This window comes from Scomber scombrus, chromosome 24, assembly GCF_963691925.1.
Source record: "Scomber scombrus chromosome 24, fScoSco1.1, whole genome shotgun sequence".
Taxonomy (NCBI): domain Eukaryota; kingdom Metazoa; phylum Chordata; class Actinopteri; order Scombriformes; family Scombridae; genus Scomber; species Scomber scombrus.
The window spans coordinates 6337599-6355229 of NC_084993.1; the positions used below are offsets into that span (position 1 = coordinate 6337599).

Consider the following 17631-nt stretch of genomic DNA (forward strand, 5'->3'; position numbering starts at 1 on the left):
AAGGGAGATCCAACACAAAAAAGAGGTAAACAGTTTTCGGCGTGGATGTTATTGACAGAGGACAAGGTTTTTGTTCTATCGCTTATATAAGTCTGTGGTTTGTAATCTTTAAAATGTTCAATAAATGACTCAGACATTCCTAATGCCTGCACGTAACATGCTCACTTTATAGCAATATACAGGAGAGCAATGACAGGGGCTCGTCAGCCTATTCTTCCCAAGTAAAAAAAACAACTATCTCATGCTGTTGATTCTAGCACTCATGTAAACACAACACGATGACACTTTCAGAATCTCAAAAATGCAAAAAAAAAAAAAAAATGTGAACATTATAGTGAAATATTTATCAGGCGTGTAATTGATGTACTCTTTTTTTTTTTTTTTTTTTTTTTTTTGGTAATGACGAATCACTATTTAAATAAAGTTTCTGTACTCACTAAAATGTGTCATGTGCACTTTTCTCTGACCTTCATGCAGGCTGTTTCCATCTGCTGTCAAAGGCAAAACACCCACTGTGACATCACTGAAAGGGGTGTGGTCAAACATGTGGCTCTAGTGTCCATAGAGGGCCTTGCAAAAATGAAATTTGGATACTTTAAATTATTCGTTTACTCACTTTTTTGCCACTTGGGGGCAGTGGAAATCGTAGATTCATCACTACAAGCAACAACTTTCACATTGTCATTGCACCGATTGTTCTAATAAAAAGTACGGATTAGAGCACCCTTAAGATATTTTGAGGTAAAATTCAGGGAGTCACAGCTGGGTCAAACATTAAGTTTTACTCGTGATGTCGGCAATTGAAGCGTTCATGTTCGAGCCAAAAAACTGAGTCATATTAATGAATGTGGCTTCTGTATTTTAACTTAAGGGAAATAAAACCCCTTCCTCAATAACTCAAAATCCTCAATAACTTTCCCATCCTTATTAAGGTTTGTTTATCCAAATACTTTTTAAAAGCATCCTGCTTACTTTCTGAGCGACTGCAAAACAAAACACACGGTCACAAATTGAAATTATTATCATTTTAATAGCTTTACCCGTTAATCACTAGGCAGTCTAAAATAATGTCCTCCCTAGTGTTGAACATTTAATGCCAACATGTACTACATTTCATCTTTAATACTGTGTTTTAGAAGCCATGTGTATTCAAAGCCTACAGTATAGCATGAGGCGCAACAGTAGTCTGCAAGCTAGGACATGAAAACACACCTAAAAACACCAAATATGTTGAAGGCTTTTCCAACACATACAGTACAAAACACTGATTACAGAGCAAATTGGTCACAATTAGTATAGCACTGACACTCTACTGGGTATCTATGAGGGAGAAAAAAAAAAAGGAGTCTTATCTTTACCAAAAAATTAATCTGCAGTTACATCCTACTCAGCAAGCTGGATTCTACCATTTAATCCATTTTGGTGGTTAAGATTTCAATTGTCACTGTCATCAAGTGAACTAGAGACACATACACACAGAAAGATAATATATAGCTTACTCAGATGTTCTTTGTTCCCATGTACTTTACAGTTTTTTTTTTCCTTTTGTTTTCTTTTGTGCCACACTATATCTGGGCCATGTCGGGGAGCTCCAGCTCCAGCTCTCTGAGGTACTGGCTGCAGTTGGGGTCGCCCCTCACGGTGGGGGCTGATGGGATAGGTCGACCGGTGTGAGGGTTGACGCACCAGCACTCGCCCCTCTGACCATGAAGAGACATCTTGCACTGAAACACAAAGTTATTGTTGATTAATTGATTATTTCTTCATGATTCAATGTATCTTTAGGTACTTTTTTTAGATGCTTAATCATACTTGTGCATGCAGTGTTTCTGCACAAATATACAGCATTAGTGTATATTATCAGTATTTAGATATGAAATTATAATACATTAAACAGAGTAAACATGTTTTGCACATATTAATGATTTTTCCACCATTATCAGGGAAGTTGTGGAAGAAAAAACACACTTTAGATGGTCTCACATATCTCTAAATTTGTTATTATATGAAAACTTGTTATATTAAGGTGGAAAACATTTGATTCAAATGGATCTCTCTAAAATAATAACATGACCAATATGTTTACATTGGTCACTGTGATGCTTTATCCACTTTTCTCCTCTAAATCATTAGGGCATTCATCATATTATAATTATCTAAAAGCATACTATCATGTGGCTACAGCCTCTCCACCCATAAATGCCTGGAGTCACCTGTTTGAGGTTATACTGCCCCCTCTTGTCACAGTTGGGGATGTGCAGGGCGTACAGGTCTTCCAGGGGACCTCGGTTATCTCTGAAGGGCATCTTGGATATCCGCTCCAGGACCTGGTCGAGCTCCTGCTGACACTGAGTCTTGAAAAGAACGAAAACAAACAAACACAAGTCATACACAAGCCCGTATGACAGCAGCTGGGTGTCTGTGACAGACGTGCAAAACGTGGTCGGCCTGCAGCAAAAAAATGTTCTGCACAAATTGTTCTATTTATTCTAACTTTTGTGCACAGATATTAAAAAGTTTAAAGATTACCCAAAATCAAGAAAATTGTCTTTTTTGTCTTTCTTTTTATATTTTCTGAAAAATCTGATTAAAATAATGTCGAGAAATGAATTTGCAAACCAGGAAACTATTCTTGAGATGTGTCTGTAAGGCAATCAGCACATTTTTGACTCGCTACATAAAATTCTCACATAAAATACACACATACACCCACACACACATACACACACATTCACAATAAATTTAAAGGGCTCTCTGTAACGGGCAAATGAATCATGTTTTCTTGCCAGTAATGAATAACAACTCTTGCCAGTGACCTCAGGTTTACCTCACAATTCAATGAAGCCAAAGTCTTGTTGAGACAGTTATAAAGTTTCTGGTAGAGCTATAACCTTTAAATGATTTTAATGGCGGATGGAAAATACCACGATGCCGGTTAGAAATGACCGGAGTTCACCCATGAGTCCAAGCTCCAGGATGCAGAGCAGGTCAGGTGTATATAAAGTCAGTAAATATCTTTTGAATGAAGTGGAACTGTGGGGAGAAAATGTGTTTTCTTTGCTCTCTAACCCATTTAAAACAGTTATTTGGTCATTAATTGATTTCCTTCCTGACTTATGAAATAACTTTTAAAGTGCACCACTCTACTTAGAGCTGCAACTATTCATTATCGCTTCATCTGTAGATTATTTTTTCAATTCATTGATTGAATTGATAAAATGTCAGAAATCTGAAAAATGTGTTGTTTAGTCCACAACCTGAAGTTATTCAGTTTGCTGTCATAGAAGACTAAAAAAATTACACATTTAAGAAGCCAGAATAAGCTCATTTGTCCCTTTCTCTTAAAAAAAAACTATGAATTGACCATTTTAATAGTTGGCAGCTAATCAATTAATGGACTAATGTTGCAGCTTTACTGTTATTGACCAATAGGTTATTGGTTTATTATTAGGTATTAGCGGTACATTGAATGATCCTCAAATATTACAATATAACACTCTTTAGCAGCTGTACCAGAGGGAGGCGGCACTGCGCTCCTTTTTGCCTCCCTCTGCAGTCTTAGCAGCTGTTTCTCTAACTGACCGAGACTAAGGAAGATTTACAGAGGACCTGCTTTTTACACTATTTACACATTCTTATCTTCTGTAATTTACTGGTTGCTGACTGTAATTTATTTACCATGTAATGCAGAGCATCATGCACTTTTGATTTTTTTGGATGGATTCAAAATACCACCAGTCACTAACACAGGCCCTTGTGCTTTATGATTTTAGCTGACTACTCCTGTCTGTTCTGTGCTGTAAACCCTTTCTAACAATGCAAACATGCTAAATGTTTCCTATTGATGTTCCAGCCACAAGAGACTTCACACACAGAAGACTGATCTCAGACAAACAGAATTTTAATTGAAAGAGAAAAACATCACTAGTATCAGAACCATAATCTATGATCTATCATAGCTAATCAATAGTATAATAATCAACAACAGAAGGGGGATTGGTGCATGAAAAGAGTCTTTGGTTACACTTGACTCACATTTTTCTTACAACTCCTTACAGTTAACAATAATGACATTGGAGTTGTTGCTGTAGTACAACAGGATGTGATTTTGTACCACACACAGTATGAATATATTGTCTTTTCTTGTGCATGTTAATTAGAAAAGAGCATCTGTGTCATACATGAAGGAAAATGTAACAGCTGATGTATGAATTCAATCTGTATTTGTGATTATGATACATAAGAATGGCCAAATTAAGCCATAATTGACACATAATTAGATATTATTCTTCCTTGATTTCATGATTTTTGGGGTTCAAACATATGCCATATGCTAGCCCCAGAGTTTCCTATACAACAGATGCTTTCCTAAGCCTCACCTGTTTGGGTCGTGTTGGTTTCACCTCTTCCACCTTGTTGCTCTTCATCTTAGTCTTCATCTCCTGCCGGTGCTGGCGCACAGCGCTCTCTTTGGGCCCCAGCCAGGTGGTCTCTTTACTGGGCTTCCGGATAGCTGGGATCTCACTCACACCCTGCTCAGGCAGCAGCTCCACAGCTTCACCTGTGGAGGGATAACATCAAATCCAGGAAATTAATCTTTATTAACAGCATGTTCCGATTATGTTCCATGTAATACAAGGAAGAAGTTGATATTCTTAAAACAGGCTTGTTTTGCAGGAAAATCCCAAATTTATATTGTCTCAGTGGGAAATTGAGAAGAATGCATTGCAGCAACAATGAATAAACTGAGCAGGAAACATCATCAGTGTCTTGCTCAAGGATATTTTGATGGACATGCAGTACTGGCTGCTGAGAGCATTTAACCTGTGACTTCTACACCTCTCTTGCCCTCCTGCTGTCAATTTGATGACAGATTGGGGCCTTTTTCGAGGCTGGAAGTGGAGTGAAATAAGCTCAGAGTTGCAGCGATCGTTTTTCAGAGTGACAAAGTTAGTGACCTGCTCTGCTAAAAATGTTTTTTTGGAAATGGATGGATGAACTTCCACCAGCTGCAGAGGTGACGCTGACCCTGAAGTCAGTCTTATAAAATGAAAAAGTTCTGCTCCTTTTTGATGGAGGGGAGAGAAATGCACCATGCCTCATACTTTAATATGTAGATAATGAACCCTTCTGTAATGCAACAGTGTGTTGATTAATGTACAGCAAGAGTCTGACAGCATAAAGATCTGTGTGGGATAACTTTCTGTCTTTAGTGAACGGTTTTAACTTCACTTGATGTATTCCTGAACTTGATGCATGACTTTTTAAATTTCATTTTTTCAGTTTAATGTCTTTGCTCATTTATTTTTGTTGGAGAAAAGGGCGCTTGGGAGGGAGGAGAGATGGACATGAGATGGGAAATTAATAGTTTTTCTGAATTTTCACAATGTTCTGATGTCAAAATGGCCATCTTGGGAAGGGTCATCAGCTGATTTGGCTCACCTTTTATATCCTGGAGAGCCCTTCAGGATATAAAAGCTGGCCCATGAGCTCAACTCTTTCCTCAGCTGGCGTCTCTTTCTTTTAGTTTTGGCACCGTTCAAGGCCTCCGCAGCACATATCTGACACATCAGTGCTTTGCTGACATCGCTAATTTCCACCTCCCCTCCCACCCCCCATTGTTTTTTCTTCATCACGATCTTCATCACGATTTTGTTCACATTTCGTTAATTTCTTGTGTTTGTGACGTTTTTTCCACGTTGTCACGACTGACATTTTCACTAAAGATAATGTTAGGAGGGCGAATAAATAGCTTTAGAGTGTCCAAACCACTGTTAAAATGCTCTGAAATGCCTCGGCACAATCAATGACTCACTAGAATCCTTTCCTTTCTCATAGAGCGAAGCAACCACATGCAGCTCCGTTAACAAGCTTGCGGGCTGGGAAAAGTTGGCCACTGCTGAACTTTAGTCACAGTCAGATTTCCATGGTTGCTTTTTTTCCCTGCTAATGTGATTCAACTTCATGAGCAGATGTTCTGAGTGGTGATAAATGGGCACAACACTGATATCATCGGACATTCAAAGTTTTCCATTTTTCTTTTATTTGGAAGTACTGACCTGTGTGTTAATATATCATATAGTGGATCTAAGTGGACTAAAGTTATTGAATCTGATCGTGAAAATGAGTTTTCTTCATCTAAAAATGAAGAGTGTGAACAGTGAAGTGTGGGGAAAATGAAAGAAATGGTTCAAAATTTGGGGGTCGGTGTTCTCAAGCTAAATAGCACTCACAAAGTAGCTTTAAACTCATTAAAAGGATGTTAAATACTAAGATAAAACGGTCAGAAATGCACATTTTCTCAGTTAAAAAACTCCTCCATGGATTACATTTGGGCCCCTATGATTGGTCCAAACCAAATGATGCAACAGGAAGACTTTATCCCTCATCTTACCTACATATTTAATATACAGGTACTACTGACTGTGGTCCCTGAGCACCCTAAGAATAAACTTCTGGAAGAAAGAACATTATTAATTATGTAATTAATGGCAAGATCATTATTGTTCTAGGAAAGCTACAGTTGATCTGCATATTGCTCCTTTTATCCTGAGTACAATCTTTTCACAAAGCCTTCAGGATGACTGACACAGATCCTCACCAGCCAAACACAATGATATGAAGTCATTAGGAACAAATTGATTGACCAATTGGGATGATCGAATGAATCGCCTGTGAGATCACAAGGTCTGTAGGTACCCCAGTTGGTAGGATTAAGGCTATCCACAAAAGCAAGCTAGATCATTAAAAGCTAGCTGTTCTGTGAATTTAATTGTACGGAAATCACATTTTAACAACCGTGAATGTGAATTTACTCAAGTAGAAAAACCCCCTCTCCGTCTCTTCTGTGTCTGCACTGAAACCATGTCAAATAGCCGAGTCCCTGCCGGCCATCCACTGATTCCTCCAGGCGGTTTTCATTGACTTTGACCGTCTCTCCTCTCTCCTTCGAGTCTCGTTAAACATCAACCTAAAAAAAAAAAAAAAAGAAAAGAAAAAAAAAGGAAAAAAACCCTCTCTTCAAACAGATGGAGCAAACAATGTGAGAGGCCATCAGGTCCAACCCAACATGTTGTTTCTGACAACAGAGCATACTTTGGGGTTGAGGGTTGACAGGGAGGGAGTGGAAGAACAGTGTCATTCCAAACCAGCTGATTTAAGGCGAAAAATGTTACATGATGCAAAGACGTCAGAGAAGCAACTTGATCGCAGCTCGGCTCCGTTCAGTTTGTGAAAATAGTGCGTAGAAAAGCGAATATATGTCGATATCCTCTTTTCCTCTTGCTCTGTCTGAGGGCACCAGAAGAAGACAAAAGTTTCTTTTCAGTGACTTTTTCATTTTTTACCTATGCAGGAAAGAAGGGAAATAAGCACAGACAGTGGGGAAGGTAAAATAGCTGGCCAGTAAGTGGATAGTTCATAGTTATGCAAGGGCCAAGCTGTAATGTGCAGTTACTGGTGGTGGTGGTGGACTGGAGAAGCATTCTCTGCGCTCTGCAAGAGGTAAATTTGACATCCGGTTGTAGAATATGATTACAAAAGGCCTAAGAGAGAACGGGAGAAAGGAAATTCCAAACGAAGCAAAAACAAGGTGCTGGCGCCTTTTGCCATCAGATAGAACTGGTGTTGTTGGACTTCAGTTTCCCCTATGACGCTCTGCCGCGCTCTCTCTGGCTTTACTTTGAAGACCGAGTTTCTTCGCAAAAAAGGGCAAAAGTCAACTGAAATCAGGTGTGTGCTTGCATGTGTGTGTGTGGCGTGTGTGCGCGCGCGGATAAACACACAACACACTCAGGAATACTGGCGGCTGGGGTGCCTTTTGTTTTGCTGCCTTACATAATCCCCACAGTATCCAAGTGCAAAGCCATCACTCCCTCTCTTCTGAGGAAACCTGAGATGTTCACTCAAATACACAGTCTGGGACACACACACACACACAAGCACACGATTTATAAGGAGAGATAGCAACAATCTCCCTCTCGAATGTACACGCACACACACAAACACAGAGGGTCAGGACCCCACTTTTAGAGGGACACTAGGCCTCTGCAGTACAAGCCGTTCCACAGCGGTGGGCTGAGGATCAGCAGTATCAACAGAGCAGCAGGCCTACTGTCCAGTCTACTGCTTGAATTAATCCTCAGACAATGGCCCGAGAGGCTTCCTTTCTATATCTGATCCATGTCGAATTCCCAGATGGCACGTAGGTCAGAAGTGTCATGTCTGATTGTCAAGATTCTGGTCAACTGAGCAAATGTCAGACTTGGCTGGATCACGGAGAGTGGAAAGGTTGGAGAAGGGAAAGATCCGAGCACACCAACATTCCCGCTCCATCACATTTCCCGAGATACAAAAAAGATCTTGTGTTTCTGCAGTGTGAAAGGAAGTCGACTGCTTGTCTTAGTTTGTCTTATCAAAGGCCTTAATGCTTAATTCTGATTAGTCAGATTTGATGTTATTTTGTTTATGCTTCAACGCTATGCTTTAAACTGCCACACATGCACAGATTTAATGGAAATGTGAGCAGCATACGCACAATAATTACAACATTAACGTGATTTGTGCAGGAGTCAAATCATTAACATGGCTGTGTTAGCATTGAGCTACGATAAGTTCCTTCTAGTATGGCTTGAATAGATGTTTTTCCATAAATGTCAAATACATTTGAAACTTCCTCATCCCTCCAGTGCTGCTGTTGCTCTCCTTTATGTTGACAGATCGTGAGGTGCCGACAATGAATGGCGACGACAGACAATACGCACAATGAAGTGAGACGTTAAAAAACACATCAATTCTGATCTGACAGCGGCAGAATCATATTCAAGTGGCCCAGATCTGATGTGAAAAACACTTGGAGGCCAAATAGATTTGGGACACTTTAAAAAGCAACATTTGCAGCTTCAAAATACAAAATCAATATGCCACTAACTTTCATTTGAATTTTAAAAACAACATCCTATTTAGTTTCAGGTTATAGCTATGAGGGGATATTTGTGTTACCATCATTTTTTTACGCATCGCTGCACAAAACAATATGTTTAAAATTCAAATGAAGTCAGTGGCTGACTTGTGGTTTGTGTGTGTTTCAACCCTCAATGATGAATATACAGTATGGTAAGCCTTATGTTATTGAAACAACCTTTCATTGAATATATATTTAATCAAGAAGTGCATTAGAAACTTGATAGATTTTTGAAGTTTTATCATTTTATGTGCCAATCCGAGGTGCAAATCACCACTCAGCAAACCTTCAAACTATATACAAAGACATTAATTCTAGTCTGACTCTCTCCTAAAACTATCCAAAGGTTGATCTTATCTCATTATAGCTGTTATCACAGCTCTGAGGTGTGAAAGGAGTCATGTGCCACTTAAGAAGTCGATGAAAAGGGGCATTAGAGTATCTGCAGTCCATCATCCATTACAACACCAAGTGGGACTGTTTTCCTAGAAACACAAACTCAGCAGAGTGCAGATGTGTTTACCTTCCAGGCTTTCTGGCCCACAACAGTCATCTAAAAGCAAGATTTGGACAGGTTCTGGCACGTATGTACGCACCGCGGCATCCAAGGCCAGGCATCTCGCTCACTACCGACACCGCTGGCTGAACTCTCCTGCGATTGTGCGGGACCAAAACTAGGACATGAACTGAGGCAAGCTGGAACACAGTGAACATGTCGGGCATCACATGCAACTACAGCTGGCAATCGTTCATAACCTCTGGGGGAGATGTGATGGATGTGAGCAAACCTCTTGAGTTATTGACCAATGTTTTATTACAGCAGTGACATGTCAGTCTCAGGGTGAAAACCTTACACATCCAAAATGTTGCCTTTATTTTGTTTTAAGAGTTAAGAAAAATATGGTTCAAATCCAATGAATGATACTGCATCTCTTTTTTATTTAATTTTATCTTTCCACTGAAGTTAGACCTGGAAAGTTAAAACTGAGGTTCCGTCATATTTACCTGATGACAACAACAAAACAACCTGTGCATTAGATCAGGAACTAACTTTTTCCGCTACTCCCTCCCTCTCCCAAGAAGCCAAAAGATACTGAGAAGGAAGGGATTTGCATTTCAACTTTAACCAACAGTATTCAGCTTTTAATACTTCTATAAAAATGAACAGATATTCTACAATATTGTTACATCCTCACTAGACTTTAAAGACACTGAATAAGAAGTTGTTGATCATAAATTTAGATTTTACTGTTGCTCTATTTAACATATTAACAAAAAGAAAATCTGTCCTACAGTCAAATACTTACATTTATGATGCAATCTGCTTTGACATCCTAACAGGGTTGAGAATTAAGCATATTAGAACAGTTTGCATGCTGTAAATGCTGCACATTCATCGATGTGCACCACAAACATCTATGTTAACTTGTAAATGTTTCAATAGCCAGTATATAACCCGGTTTGAGCCAATTATTTAAAACTAGATGTGTGCATTTTTGTTCAGTTAATCCACATTAAAGTAAAAGCTGGCATTAATAATAGGTAGCTTTTAGAGCAATTTATTTACAAAAACATAGCTCAACAATAAAATAAAGTGTTGATTTTTGTTTTCAGGTTTAAAAGACTTTTTGTGTTACTGCTGTTGGTCAGGGAGGATTCTTAAACATCAGCAGTAGGATGAAACTTGTCAAGATTGGACTTTTATTGAAGTCAAAGGGCAGATAAGAGAGCCTTAAGCTTCTCTAATGTGACGTGCATCAGAGTAAAATGGAAAATGGAAAATGTGGATGAGGTATTATACTGCGAGGGAACTGTTGTGCCTCCACCCTCATCGCCCTCTCATCAGCATTGTTAGATCAAGAGGAGGAAGACAAGGGGAAAATGAATTAATCACTCTGCAAACATGCACTTTTGGAGATGCTAACTGATATCCAGTAATGAATCCAAACCCTGATATCACTCTGCAAGTCGCTGCGGCTGACTAGCTAACAAATTCAAGTGCAATTTTTTATGATAGAGGAATGGAGGCACCCTCTCCCCTGCAACACCTGCGCCTACGCCCCCTTCCCCTCCAGTGTCAGTAGCATATCAGACAGTGTTTGTATTGTCTTAAATCACCCTTGACCAAAAAGGAGGGTGGGAAGTTATTCTGGTTCTCAATACAAGCACGAGGAGATTCTTGGCACGGGTACACATGAAGTTGATGCCTGGGGGGGAGATGGCACAAATACCCCTGTTTTTGGAGAAGCCTGGGGTGGGTGGGATTATCTCAGAGCTATTTCAGTCCTGCGGGCTCCGTCTGGTTGCCCCCGCAGGTACACAGGAATGCCCCTTGTTAGCTAACAATGTTATTTCAGATGGCACAGGAGGTTTTGTTCCCCTTTTCTTTCCACCTCATTTTTCCTCTCCATAACGAACTTTACAACAGTATTGATACAGAAGACTTCTCATGGTTTGCACTTGAGTTTTTACACTCAAAGCTGCCAAAATTCAGCCTGAATACCTGACAGCAAAGTTTATTAAATTCTGGGTAAGTTCGGGCAAAATGAACGCTGAAACAAATGGTTGTCTTGTAGATTAATATCCAGTTAACAATATCTAATTACAATAGCATTCATGTGACATTTAAACAAGAAATCGAGCTCTGTCCGGGCTTTGTTAATCAACTTGTTCTCTGTTGAGGTCATATATGGTATGAACCCAGTCAAAACAACCAACCGCCCATCCAATCTGATTAAAGGAACCTTTATTTGGATCCAGGTTTCTGTGGGAACAGAATATCAAGTGATAGTGTGCATAAACAGAGAGGGCAGTGGGAAACTTGTGAGTGTTAGTTTTGAGAAAAAAAGTGAGACATTTCAGCTCAAAATTAATGAAGTATGGACTATATTTGTTATTTGTAAAATAATGCACTTGTGATAAAAACATCAATTTATTATAAAAAAATCCTAACCACCCTGTTGATTACTTGAGGGTTGAAATTGAAATGTATTAGCGAGCACTTCTAAGATACACAATCTCATGTCAACTTGCCATTTTCAGCACATCACAAAAAAGTCCTGGTTTAATTCCCTTTCAGATATAAGATATTTTATTAATCTCCCTGTTCTCAAAGTGCCAACAACTATCACTATCAAATTCTTCATCTTACTGAATCCATCTCATGATGCCCTATATTACACATTTCATGGACATTTGCAGATAGATGCCTTTTTATAAATATACATGCTCAAAGAAAATGACGAGATTTTGAAACCAACATCAATTTCATCTCAAAGATGTTGTGCCCCACTTGATCAGATGTTTTTGCAATATATTCTTTAGTCATGTATCGTAACATATGCACATCATTTGAGATACTTCTGGCTCCGGATTAAGCCAAAGCTTTACTTCGAGTTTCGTGGCCGGAGTGCAAATGCAAATATGAGGCCTTTAGGTTATATGTATGAAAAAATTCTCTTTCAATGAAACACATGCAGGCAATCACTCATGCAGCACGCAAACAAACAAATTAGGGAAGGTACAATGGGGGGAAATCTGAGCACAGGGGATTCTGTTTTTGGTCTTATTCAACTTAAACCGAGCTTAATTTCATATTCTCGTGTTTTCAGCACAGACGTGCGTCATTTAAGCCTCATCTGGGAACCGCATGAGCATCACAGGCTATTAGCTGAATTCAAACTGTCACAGCAACATCTTCATCTCCTGTAACTGTGCATCATATTACGTACATGTTTAAACCCACATAATCAAAACCATAACTTTAAATTTAGACAGATATTTTAAACACTGTGCTAAATGGGGAGGATGCACACAAGGAATGCAAGGATATTTATAAAGAATCATTCACTAAAACTAATATTATAAATACTATAATATTTATAATATTTATAATACTTTGCACTTTTACCAAATCTGAATGTGAGTCTGCAGCACTGCTTCATCCCATTTATCAACTGCTCTCACAGCATCATAAAAGTCCATTTTCAGTTGCAGCCCGAGCCCGGAAGAAACTAACTGCTGAGCGTAATAAGATATTGCCGCGTTTTGGAATCGTCGTGGAAACTCAGGGGAGTTCATTCCTCAGATTGGTGAGCAATATCTGCCATTTGCTTGCTTAATTAGCAGCGCTGATAATATGCTTTAATTAGCTGCTTCAATAATTCAAAACAGTGAACAAAATTGCCTGTGGTGTAGACCGGAGAAGAGAATAAACCAGAACATTTCATCTAATTAGAATTTCATCAAAAACAGACAAAGAGCTAAACTATTACTTGCTCTGTATTTTTTTAATAAGACTTCCTTCAGACTTTGGTTCATCTTTTTAAGGTGTTGCTGGTATGACTCAAGCTAATAACACTGCAAAACTGTTTATATGAATATGACAGAAATTACATAATTTCAGCAATAAAACAAATGCAGTATTATTTTTGTATAACTTAACACAGATCCTCTCTAATGTAGCTCTCTTTGGCTGCAGTTTCTTTTCCTTGCTCTTCTCTCTTTCATGCTCATCTGTGGGTCAAAGGAATATTGGCTCTGACCTTTGACCTCTTCACTGTTGGTTGCCAGTAGTGCTGATCCTGAAGTTTACACAGACACTGTTGCTGTCATTGCTAGTAGCTCAGGATAACACCGCCAGATCAATTCTTCAAATGCAATAAGGGGGCTGTAAAATCTCTGACGGTTACATGCTCTACTGACAAGGAGCTAATTCTTATTCTGTTGCTTCACACAATGATATGACAAGCTGTGTTATTTGTGTCCGTGCCATTTAATTTGAATAAAAACAGGATGTTGAGGTTTATTATAACATCCAAATAGAGCAGCTGCAATACTTCACCCTTTGATTCTTTTCCAAAGGTGTCAATCAACTCAAGAGTCACTGCCCCCGTTTTTTCAGCTTAATACAACCACTTAATTATCGTATTATAATCAGCCCCCCCCCCCCCCCCCCCCCCCCCCCCCCCTCTCTTTCATTTATAGATTAACTCCTGGGAAAGACGAGATTCCAAAGAAATACAGCTTCCAACAGCCCTTGTGAGCTGATTTCTATCTGGGATTCCATTACTTCCTCTTTTTTATGTGTATCTGAGAAGAATTTATTACAGGAAATCAAGCCTGTGTAGTCTTAAACTGGGCCAAATGAAAGCAGGGGACTGACCAGTAACCATCTGTAACACCAGTGGCAGCTTTGTAACGTCTTTCTACGCAAACTGAAAGAGGATAGAAGTGGACGGGCCGCCTTAACAACGAACCTTGAAGCTGATACGGTGGTTTTGCTGGGTTAGGTTTTTAAGTAGTTTTGAATTGGATTTCAGTTTTGACCCCAAAGAAGAAGCGACTTCAGGGGCCTGCTCAGCCTCGCTTTCTCCTGATGAAAACTTTTTCTTTTTTTTTTCTTTTCATCTGTCGACCTTGAGGAAGCTGTGCACCTCACTTTAGACCACTGTAACACTCTCTGCCTCTGTCTTTGTCAGAAATCACTCTTCCATCTGCGGCGAGGCTTTTATCCAAAACAACACTGCATTCAGCCTTTAGAGCCAATTCCTAAGCTTTCGCTGCTTTTTTCTTTACACATCTTGCTACATCTCTAGACTTTTTTAAACCTGCAAGCTGAAGCACAGCCCAACCCCAAGCTGAGAAAATTGCTTTCTTACAAGCAAGCCTTTACATGATGTGTCCATGTATTTTGTTCCCTTTTTGTTTTCCTCTTACGTAACCCTGCAAGTTATTCCTGGTCGTTTTATGACTTGTCTGTTATTGTTTAGAAGAGGCCTCTATAAATAAATAAGCTTTTGCTGTGTAAGGGGTTACATAAAGGTGGGATTAAGTCATTTATGGTGGCTCATTATTAAATCACAAATGTGTCATGAAGCTCCCTGATCAAAGGTCGAAACCTTTTGTCAGGGTGCTAGAGGGTCCTTACAGGGAACAGGGTTTCTCTGATGGCGTCTCCGGTAGTTTCTCTACGTTCCAGGAGTTCAGTGCCAAAATAAACACGTGTCAGTCTGGAGGTAAACTCTGACAAAGCAAGGATTTGGAAATGAGTAGAAATCACACCCCGGCTGGCTCCAGCGGACACTCATTGACTGTGTGTTTGCAGCTTTAAAAATCAGCCAATTAACGAGGCTGTTTACTTTTCTTCTTCACTCTGACCTGTCTTTTAAATGCAAACCACATGAGCAGAGCTGGCTTCGGTCCGCACCCAGCCTCAGAATCATTGTGATCTTCTTGCACATACATCCAGTTCATTTTTCCAGGTAGGCAACGCGGTTAACGTATTCACTGTCAACACAAGTTTATAGTTACTCCTGGTCAAAGCCTAAAGTCCATTTTTCCAATCAATGCTGCATTCCTCTTGCTGTCTCTCTCTGTTTCTTTCTCTCCACTCCCCTGTGGAAATGTCAACATCAATACTATGATGTTTTCTGTGTCCATCCCACTAAGTACAATTTCTCGGAATTTTGCAAGCCACCACCTCGTTCTCTGTTTTAGTGTTTTAAAGGCTGATTTTTTTTTCTTGGGGAGGGATTGAAGGGTGGCCAGGGGGGGGGGGGGGGGGGGGGGGGGGGGGGGGGACTGGAGGACCAGCTGTTTGGAGCATAGCTGAGGTTAACTTGGGTAGAGTGACTGTTCCTTTTGTTTCTCCCCATGCACACCAGGATGATTCACAACACTTTAAAACAGGTCTATGCAACACAGACTTCAACATGACCGCAATAATACCTCCACATACCTCATGCAACAGGCATGATAATGGTAGCTGCTGCAAAGAAAATGTTTAGAAAATGCACACTTCTAATGCATAGGATAAAGCATCAGCAACAGACCAATGATAAAGCTAAGTGTTGTCAGTACAATCTTATGAATTAGAATAAGTCTGTAAGTAAAATCTGAAGGAAAAGGCTCCAATAAGGGTTTATAATAATCCTATAAATGTTTAAAGGATGCAATGCACACATCAAAGCAAGACTATATATAATTGTATTAAAAATATCTTAGAATATCATGCAATAAAGTGCAATGAGGTCACTAGAACTTCACCATTAAGACATATCCTGTATATTACATAGATTTGGGCTCAGGCTTCATGACAAAGCACTATTTCTACACTAGTCCTCTGGCTGCAGTCTAGACAGTGTCATTAAAAATTGATAGAAGAAAACCAGGTTTCCAGTAAACTGACTGACCGCTGGTTTGCTCCCGGTGCTCCTGGCTGTAAGTGGTCGTCTCGGTGTCCACTTTGCGCCGGCATTGCCCCTGGCCCTGCACCAGTTGCTCCAGGGGAAGCTCCGAGTCGGGCGTCGGGTAGCAACGCAGACCGGTGGCGCACCTCGGGGTGTACACGCCGCACGCCTCGCCCTCTTGCCGGGCACACACGGGGCAGCACCCGCAGCCCGGTTCACGCACTATCTCTGCGCAAGTCTCGGTGAGCTTTGGGCACAGTGCCTGGCGCTCCGCGGTGCAGCCCGGGCAGCGGAACACCATCTCGGCCAGGGAGGCACCGGCGAGAGACGCGGAGAGGATCAGCAAGCTGCAACCCGCGTACGAAAGCATTGTTATAGGCATGAGGTTTTTTGTCATTATCATGGGGCGATGGAAGGCAATCCCAAGTGAAAAAAAGGGGAAGAAATGTGCATGCGAACAGGTGAAGCCGGGGGCTGGGAGGTCTGCTGGGTCCTACAAACCCAGGTTTGCTCTCGGGGCCACACATGGGTGTCAATCGGGGAAAATAAGAAGACGTAGGATTTAGCTCAAATGTAATCGTTTACCTCCTAAAATGCTAAAACAAATTGCACAGATTACTGAAAAGATTATTATTAAATATCCTTCAATCTTCTTAAATTGCCCAGAATGAGAATAAAAGTTGTGCTGAATTAGTTAAAACTGGATGCATTTGGAGGTCTGAAAATACTGCTGCTTGATTGGACAACATTACCAGCCCCTCTGTGATGGGCTGTTAATGGTCCACTTTGTGCAGCTGTCTTGGGGGAAAAAGGGGAAAAAAAGAATACATTTGCTCTACCCTCCACAATTCACCCAAATCGTGTCAGATGATGACTAATTCTTAGAGAGATAAAGAAAAACCACAACATGCAGACACAAAGGATCCAGATTTCAGACCAGGCTCCTTTTATGAGATGTTTGTTTAAAGTTTGTTTAAAGATATGACACATATTATTGATGCAAAAGGGCAAAATTAAAGTGCCACTGTTTCTTCTTTTCATAACGTGATTCTTACTCCTGCTCTCTAGCTGACCCCTGGCCTCTTAGTGGCAACATCACAGGGAAAAGAACTTCCTAAGGCGGTTTTACATTAATTAAGAAATTTACAAAAAGAGAAGTAGGTGTGAAACTTGAACTTGGTGCTCAAAAACAGGGAAGTGAATTGTAATGTCCTTGCTTGAAGAGACTGCATTACTATACATACTGTGGCCTGTTTGTTTCAATCAGCAACTGCCTGCCCCAACTCCCAGAATGCCTAAATAAATAAACAAACAAACAAAAGGACTATGTGCGGAGCATTCCTTACATGGAAAGACCTCCCCACTGTGGCTGACATGTCCATTGACACTCAATTAAAAGTCGCCAGCTGCTACCATCTTATATACCTGTGTACAGTAATGCTACTGTACATGCACACAGCAATGTTTCCTATCGATCGG

General features: G+C 40.2%; 1 protein-coding gene across 1 annotated transcript; it reads right to left on the minus strand.

Annotated features, from left to right (window-relative positions):
* Nucleotides 1-1014: 1014 nt before the first annotated feature.
* On the minus strand, nucleotides 1015-16804 carry igfbp2a (insulin-like growth factor binding protein 2a). Its single transcript, XM_062414719.1, has 4 exons — nucleotides 16156-16804; nucleotides 4380-4561; nucleotides 2214-2354; nucleotides 1015-1724 (listed from the first exon to the last, which is right to left on the minus strand). The coding sequence occupies exons 1-4, from the start codon at nucleotides 16553-16555 to the stop codon at nucleotides 1566-1568; spliced, it is 882 nt and encodes a 293-aa protein (XP_062270703.1). The 5' UTR covers nucleotides 16556-16804; the 3' UTR covers nucleotides 1015-1565.
* Between the last annotated feature and the right edge of the window lie 827 nt (nucleotides 16805-17631).